The sequence below is a fragment of the Nannospalax galili genome, unplaced genomic scaffold (genome assembly GCF_000622305.1).
Source record: "Nannospalax galili isolate Female #2095 unplaced genomic scaffold, S.galili_v1.0 scaffold886, whole genome shotgun sequence".
NCBI lineage: Eukaryota > Metazoa > Chordata > Mammalia > Rodentia > Spalacidae > Nannospalax > Nannospalax galili.
In genome coordinates, this window is record NW_008355971.1 from 2,748,913 (window position 1) to 2,757,788 (window position 8,876).

The window sequence follows — 8,876 nt, forward strand, 5'->3', positions numbered from 1 at the left end:
TATATATATATATATATATATATATATATATGTATTGCCAATATGAATATCCTGATGTTGACCCAATTCCAGGGCATGACTAAAATTGTTCCTATATTTTTCAATGTATTTATTGTATGTGTATGAGTGTTCTCCCGGTAAGTGCACCACATGCATGCTGTGCCCATGGAGGCCAGAAGAGAGCACCAGATTCCCTGGAACTAGAGTTACCAACAGTTGTTAACCACCATGTGAGTGCTGGGAACTGAACCCAGGTCCTCTGCAAGAGCAGCCACTCCTATTAACCACCGAGCCATCTCTCCAGCCCCTTCCCATATTCTTTTAAGTCAGTCTTGCCAATGAGTTCCCCTACGTTCAGTAAATTTTTTCATGCAAAGGTCTTTCCACACTCCTTATATTCAGAGGACTTCTAATGCTTGTGAATTTTCAGATGTCTTGTAAGCTTACCATTTACAATAAAGGCTTTCCCACATTCTTTACATTCATAGGGTTTCAGACCTGTATGGATTCTCTGATGGGCTTTAAGAGCTGAATTAATTCTAAAAGTTTTCCCACATTCCTTACATTCATAGGGTTTCACACCAGTATGAATTCTTTGATGTGCAGAAAGGACTGAACTAAGTCTAAATGCCTTCCCACATTCCTTACACTTATAGGGTTTCTCACCAGTATGAATTCTTTTATGTTGAAGAAGGCCTGAGCTCCAACTAAAGGTCTTTCCACATTCCTTACATTGATAGGGTTTCATACCAGTATGAATTCTCTGATGTGCAGTGAAGGCTGAACTAAATCTAAAACTTTTCCCACATTTCTTACATTCATAGGGCTTTTCACCAGTATGAATTCTCTGGTGTATAGTCAGTTCAGAATTATTGCTAAAGGCCTTTCCACATTCCTTACATTCAAAAGGCTTTTCACCAGTATGAATTTTAGCATGTTGACCCAAGTTTGATTTACGATTAAAAGCCTTCCCACATTCTTTACATTGGTATGGTTTCTCACCAGTGTGAATTCTTTGATGTACTTTAAGGTCTCCACCACGAGTAAAGGATTTCCCACATTCTTTACATTCATAAGGATTCTTGCCGGTATGAAGTCTATAATGTCCAAGAAATTGGTAATGGTGTCGAAAGGCTTCCCCACATTCCTTACATTCAAAGGGTTTCTCACCAGTGTGGATTCTCTGATGAACTCTAAGACCTGTACCACGACGAAAACCCTTCCCACATTCCTTGCACTGATAGGGTTTTACATCAGTATGAACACGCTGATGTTCAGTAAGTTGGCACTGATGTCTGAAAGCTATACTACACAGCTTACACTTAAAAGGTTTCTCACCAGTGTGAGTTTTCTGATGTTGAGAAAGCTGCAGGTGAAGCCTAAAAGCCTTCCCACATAGATTACATTCATAGGGTTTCTCTCCAGTATGAATACTCTGGTGTTGCACAAGGTTTGAGCCACTACTGAAAGTCTTCCCACACTGCTTACATTCAAATGGTTTCTCTCCAGCATGAATGTTCTGATGCCGAGTAAGCTGTGTTAGAAGAGTGAAAGCCTTTCCACATTCCCTACACTGAAAGGGTTTCTCACCAGTATGAGTTCTGTGATGTTCAATAAGTCGATAATGACATCTAAATGCTTTCCCACATTCCTTACATACAAATGGTTTCTCACCAGAGTGAATTTTCTGATGCTGCATGAGGTTTGAGCCACGACTAAAGGCTTTCCCACATACATTACATTCATATGGTTTCATACCAGCATGAATACTACTGTGTTGAACAAGGTTGGAGACTCGGTTAAAGGACTTCCCACATTCCTTGCATTCAAACAGCTTTTCACCTGTATGGATATTCTTATGGCAATTAAGCAGGGTGGGAAGATGAAAAGCCTTTCCACATTCCTTACATTCAAAAGGCCTCTCACCACTATGGAATTTCTGATGTCGAAGAAGTTGTATATTAAGTCTAAAGGCCTTCCCACATTCCTTACAGTCAAAGGGTCTCTTCCCAGTATGAATACTCTGATGTTGAATAAGATTTGAACCACGACGAAAAAATTTCCCACATTCCTTGCATTCATAGGGCTTCACACCAGTATGGATTCGCTGATGTTCAAGAAGTCCATACTGATGCCTGAAGGCTGTCCCACACTGCTTGCATTCAAAAGGTTTCTCACCAGTATGAGTTTTCTGATGCCTAGAAAGTTGTTTGTAAAGTCTAAAGAACTTTCCACATTGCTTACATTCATAGGGTTTCTCACCAGTATGAATACTCTGGTGTTGAACAAGGTTTGAGCCACGACTGAAGGTTTTCCCACATTGCTTACATTCAAATGGTTTCTCACCAGTATGAATGGTATGATGTTGAGTAAACTGAGTCAGAAGATTGGCAGCCTTTCCACATTCATTTTCAAAAAGTTTTTCACCAGCATGTATTTGGCAATGTTCAATAAGTTCACAATATTTGAAGCCCTTCCCACATTCCTTACATACAAAAAGTTTCTCACCAGAATGAATTTTCTGATGTTGAATGAGATTTGAACCTCGATTGAAGGTTTTCCCACATTCACTGCATTCATATGGTTTCACACCAGCATGAATACTCTGATGTTGAGCAAGATTTGAGATACGATTAAAGGATTTCCCACACTCCTTGCATTCAAATGGTTTTTCACCTGTATGAATGTTCTTATGCCGATTGAGAAGGGTGGGAAGATGAAAGGCCTTTCCACACTCTTTACATTCAAAGGGTCTCTCACCACTGTGAGATTTCTGATGTCTTGTAAGTTGTTTGTGAAGTCTAAAGGCCTTCCCACATTCTTTACATTCATAAGGTTTCTCTCCAGTATGAATACTTTGATGCTGAATAAGATTTGAACTACAACCAAAGTACTTGCCACACTCCTTGCATTCATATGGTTTGTCTATATTGTGAACAGGAGTATCGCAGCTGTAAGTAGGTATTCTTCCCTTGCTATTAATCTTTTGATCCACATATCCTTCTTGACACCCTTGTAGACCCTCGAATACAGCATACTTTAGGCCATCACTAAAACTGGAGGCCTTCAGGTCAGGAGTTTTACTTCTTTGCTTTATACTGTGCTTGGGTAAATTTATCTTACAAATATGATTTTCTGGAGATATTGTCTTGGCTTCATAATCTGACTCCGAATCTGAAAGAAAAGGAGAAAGCAAGAAGAGTTTATTTTCCTATAATACATACACATACAAAAATCCATTAAATAAATAACCCAATTCTAAAGTATTTTCTGAGAAATTGAACAAGAATAAGAAGAGAACCAATAATGAAGATTCACATAAGATGATACTTTTAATAGGGGAGGAGGTTGGGTATGGGAAAGCAAATTTGGTTAATAAAGATTATAATAAACTATGCAAAGATAATCTTATGTGGTTCTTTATATACCACAGGAACTAGACACCCTTTGATGAAGGTTTCTGAACCCAATCATGAGGAAAAAAATTATAGAACACAAATCCATAATGTTGGTAGCCAATGCATTTAGTCCCAGCACTGGAGACACAGGCGGGAGGATCTCTGTCTACATGAGTTCCAGATGGGTCAAGACCACATAGATCCTGCCTCAAAAAAAAAAAAAAAAAAAAAAAAAAAAAGAGAGAACTTTACATTTTTTAATTTTATTTTATGTGTATGAGTATTTTGTCTGCATGCACGTAAGTGCACCCATGTCATGCAATGCCCCATGGAGGCCAGAAGAGGGCATCAGATCCCCTGGAACTAGAGTTATGGACAGTTACTAGCCTCCATGAGGGTGCTAGGATCCTAACCCAGGTCTTCTGCAAGAGCATCAAGTGCTCTTACCTACTGAGCTGTCTCTCCAACCCAAGAATTCATTAGATTTTTTGAAAAAGATTAAGGAAATCTAATAAGTCAATTCAAGAAATTTGATACTAAAATGCCCAGAAAACTAAAGCCAAACCAAAAAAAAAAATCACTTAAAAATGAGGAAAAAAATCACTTAAAAATGAGGAAAAAAAACCCTTAAATACTTTTAGATAATACTGCTGAACTGATCATTTTCTTAATATCACAACGACAGGTTGTTTAGATTAATTAGGATTAATGGAAGGTTATTTAGGATAATGTGCTATTAGGAAAAGCATGAAGCACTTAGTATCAAGTGTTCTATTAGTGACTTACCGTCAAAGGGTTCAACAAAATTTGTTTAAAACATGTAGTTATAGCTTAAATATAGCACTTATGGCAAAATGTTATCAATTGGTAAATTTAGATGTCAAGAGGTTTGTGTTGTTTTATTGTGTTGTTGTTTTAACGTGTTGTTCTTTAAGATTGGTCTCAAGTAGCCTAACCTGGCCTCAAACTCAGTATGTAGCCAAGGATGATCTCAAATTTCTGATCCTCCTGCCTCTAACTCCCAAGGACTGGGTTACAGGTATGTGGCATTATGGTGAGCTAGGTAGAAGGTTGTGTATGAGTATACGTGTATACATGTTTGTGGACATGTGTGCTTGTGGAAGCCAGAGGACAACCTCGATTGTTGTTTTTCAGGCTCTATGCATCTTTTCTTTTTTGAGTCAGGGTCTCTCACTGACCTGGAGCTTGTCAAGTAGACTAGGCTGTCTGGCCAGCAAGCTCCAAGGACCTACCTATCTCCATTTTCCCAACACTGGAATCACAAGTATGCACCACCCAACCTGCCTTCCTACTAGCAACATAGACTAGGCTGGCCTTGAACTCAAAGAGATCCACCTGACTCTGCCTCACTTTCCTCCCAAGTCATGTGCCATGATTCCACCTGCCTTTTTTAAGGTGGGTTCTGGGGCTGGAAACATGGCCCAGCAGTTAAGAACTCTGGCTGTTTTGCAGGAGACCCAGGTTTAGTTCCCAGCACCCACATGGTGGCTAACAACCACCCAAAACTCCAATTCTAGAGGAATCCAATGCCCTCTTCTGACCTCCATAGGCACTGCACAACACAGGTGCACATCACATATACAGACAATACATTCATACACATAAAATAAAAATAATATAAATTAAAAAAAATATTGTGGGTTCTGAGGATCAAACTCAAGCCCTCATGCTTAGAAGGCAAGCATATTACCAACTATCTCCCCACCTTAGGTAACTTTTTTTCTTTTTTTGGTCTTTTTGAGACAGGGTCTCTCTGTAGCCCCAGCTGTCCTGGAACTCACTCTGTAGACCAGGCTGGCCTTGAACTCACAGGGATCCGCCTTCCTCTGCCTCCCCACTGCTGGAATTAAAAGGCATGCGCCACCATGCGCACCTTTAGGTAACCATTATAAATGAAATTATTATTTTTGCCAGGCACGGTAATCCCAGCACTCAGGAGGTTTAAGCAGGATTGCCATTACACAGCAAGTTCAAGGCTAGTCTGGCCTATGGAGTGAGACCTCACTCTCAAAAAGTAATCTTTTAATTTTTCCTTAAGTTTGAACATTTTCAATATAAAAACATGAGAAAGCCAGACATGGTGGCACATGGTGGCCTTTAATCCTAGCACTTGGGAGGCAGAGGTAGGCAGATCTCTGTGAGATTGAGGTCAGCCTGGTCTACATAGTGAGTTCCAGGCCAGCTGTGGCTACATGGAGACCCTGTTTCAAAAAGACAAAAAATAAAATAAAATAAAAACATGAGAAAAAGAAAGTATATTTGACTCCGAGAAATAATCAAAAAATTAAAAAGTACATTGATGACTCCAAAAGGGCAGTGGCTCTAGTGGTTATGGGGATTCCTTTCTTAGGTGATGAAAATGCTAAAATTTTGATTGTTGAAAGGACAGCTCAATTCTGCAATCATGCTACAAATCACTGATCTGAACATTTTGAATGGATGCATTTTATGGTATGTGAATTACTCAACAGCTACATTTACTGAAAAAGAATGAGCACAAAATGTCATCAACATACACTCAAGGAATACCATTTCCTAACAATCTTTACTTGAGTTTGAGAGACCTGAGTGACTCCATCTTGGATAAAACCTCCATGGGACTGACCCAGCCCTGAACCCTGTTCCAGGAAAAACCACAAAAAAGTATACCTGGAACAGATAGAGAACAACTCCCCCGCCAACAGTCAATTAACCAGGGACAGGAAAGTACTAAAAGTCCAGATGTCTCTTCAGATTTCCTGAAGCCAGCAGTTTATAGTTTGGCACTGGGCTGCAACCAATCAGATGCTTGCCAGGCTGGAGACCCCCTACTCCCCTACTTGCTGAACTTGCTGAAATAAACCTATAAAAACCTCTGTCTCCCAAAACAAGGGGTCTCACATCTGAGATCTGCTGGGTTGGTGGCAGAGTGGGCCCAAGCGTAAGCTTGTAACAATAAAAAAAAACACGTGTGTCTGCATCAGTCAGCTCCTTGGTGGTCTTTGAGGGTCTCGTGAACTGCGTACAACATCTTGGGGGCTCCTCCGGGATCCCCAAGACCCCCAGGACCCCCAAACCAGAGGGTTCTTGGCCGGCTGATACGTGTCTGTTTCTAGTTGTGCCTGTCTGTGTCTGTCCCAGCTTCTGTTCTGAGCCTCAAGGCAAACTTGTGAACAGTGTGGTCAGGGGCGGTTGGAGCGGACACGCTGGATGACAGTGACCACAGAGGTCTGGAAAACATTCCAGATCCTGGCAGAGAGGACGGAGGGCCCCAGACTCTGTTGATTTCTGTGAAAGGACAAGGCGGGTCGCTTCCACGGCACTGCAGTTCGCTGCTGTCCTACTTTCAGTTTTCTTAGTATGAGCGAGGGGATTTGTTACTTGGCCTTCTGTGTGTCTTTCTGGCTCTGTTTTGTCTTTGGTTGTCTATTTCTCTGTGACTGAGATGGACGCAATGGGACAGACTCCCTCTACACCCCTGGACCTGGTCTTGCACATTTTGAAGAGGTTAAGACTCGAGCCCATAACCTCTCTGTTGTTGTCAGGAAGGATAAACTAACTACTTTCTGCAGGTCTGAATGGCCCACTTTCAATGTGGGATGGCCCTTGAAGGGACCTTTGATCCTGCTGTCAACACAGTTGAGAAAATTATTCTTCAACCACGTGTAGGACACTTGGATCAAATATCATACATAGTGGTCGGGGGGGATTTAATTAATAACCCCCCTCCTTGGGTCAAGTCTTTTCTTCCTTTACAGAAAACTGAGGTGCTGACAGCTGCAGAATGGAAAATGACAACCCAGAAAGCACCTAAACCTGAAACCAAACCATCAGTACCGACACTGTACCCTGTCTTACAGGGCAGCACAGAAGAAGATCTAATTTTTCTTCCCCCTCCTTATCCACCTCCTCCACAGGAGGTACCTGCTCCAGAACCAGCACGTCCGGCACCCCTGGTACCAGATTCTTCACAGGCACAGGGGGGACTGGCTCAGGGGACTAGGAGTAGAAGGGCAGCAACACCGGAGGGGTCCAGACTCTGCTGTTCTACCCCTCAGAGTCGCTGGCCCCATGGATGAGGCCAGCAACCAGCCCCATCACTATTGGCCATTCGCCACTAGTGACCTTTACAACTGGAGAACCCAGAATGTTCCCTTTTCTGAAAATCCTAAGGAGCTTATTAATTTATTAGAAACTGTCTTATTCACACACCAACCCACTTGGGATGATTGTCATCAATTATTACAGGTCCTGTTTACCACAGAGGAAAGGGAACATATCCAAACAGAAGCCAGGAAGTTAATTCCTGGCAATACTGGTGTCCCTACTACTGACCCGACACTGATTGGTGCTGCCTATCCACTGACCCGGCCTGATTGGGATTATAATACTGCAGAAGGTAAGGGGAGGCTTCTGGTTTACCACCAGGCTCTGCTGGCAGGTCTCAAATTGGCTGCTCATAGGCCAACTAATTTGGCAAAGGTATACGATATTAGTCAGGAACTAAATGAAAGCCCAGTTGCTTTCTTGGAGGGCATAATGGATGCCTTCCACAAGTACACTCCATTAGACAATATAGTGGCAGTGGCCATGGCTTTCGTTAACCAGTCAGCTCTGGCTATTAAAAAAAGCTCCAAAGAGTAGAGAGACTGGGTGAAAAGAGCTTAAGGGATTTAATAACCGTGGCCAAGAAAGTGTACAACAATAGGGATAGTGCAGAGGAAAAAAAGATTAAGTCAGAAGGGAGGCAGAACAAGGACCTGACAAGGATCCTGCTGGCTGCCACTGCAGATCCAGACGTTAACCAGTCAGCTCTGGCTATTAAAAAAAGCTCCAAAGAGTAGAGAGACTGGGTGAAAAGAGCTTAAGGGATTTAATAACCGTGGCCAAGAAAGTGTACAACAATAGGGATAGTGCAGAGGAAAAAAAGATTAAGTCAGAAGGGAGGCAGAACAAGGACCTGACAAGGATCCTGCTGGCTGCCACTGCAGATCCAGAGGACCGGCGGAGGCATCTGAGACAGACAGCGTAGGGGAAAGGAGTCCCTTGCAGTATGTGGATGACCTGCTTGGGGCGGCAGACAGCCAAGAGGCTTGCATGGACGGCACAGAATGCCTGTTGCAAATGTTGGGAAGCCTGGGCTATTGGACCTCTGCTAAAAAGGCCCAACTATGCAAACAACAGGTCCAATACTTGGGCTATATACTCAAAGAAGCACTACTGGTAAAAGATGCTGACACTACCAGTAAAAGATGCTGACAAACTGACTTTGGGCCAGAACTTGACCATCACCACACCACATGCAATTGAAGGAGTTTTAAAGCAGCCCCCGGACAGATGGCTAAGTAATGCCCATATAACCCATTATCAGGCATTACTTCTTAATCCTGCTAGAATCACCTTCCAAGTACCAGAAGCCCTGAATCCAGTCACGCTTTTGCCAGACCCAGACTTGGATGCCCCATGCTTGATTGTACT

At 42.3% G+C, this 8,876-nt stretch overlaps 1 protein-coding gene across 6 annotated transcripts in view; it reads right to left on the bottom strand.

Annotated features, from left to right (window-relative positions):
- Window positions 1-202: 202 nt before the first annotated feature.
- The window catches only part of LOC103750754 (zinc finger protein 780A), a 20,715-nt gene continuing 12,041 nt past the window's right edge, over window positions 203-8,876 (bottom strand). For all 6 annotated transcript variants that reach the window (XM_008853982.2, XM_029556573.1, XM_008853979.2 and 3 more), the window contains one exon: window positions 203-3,174. In XM_008853982.2, the coding sequence (XP_008852204.1) occupies window positions 410-3,174 (2,765 nt within the window). In that variant the 3' untranslated portion in view covers window positions 203-409. The remainder of the gene's footprint in view (window positions 3,175-8,876) is intronic.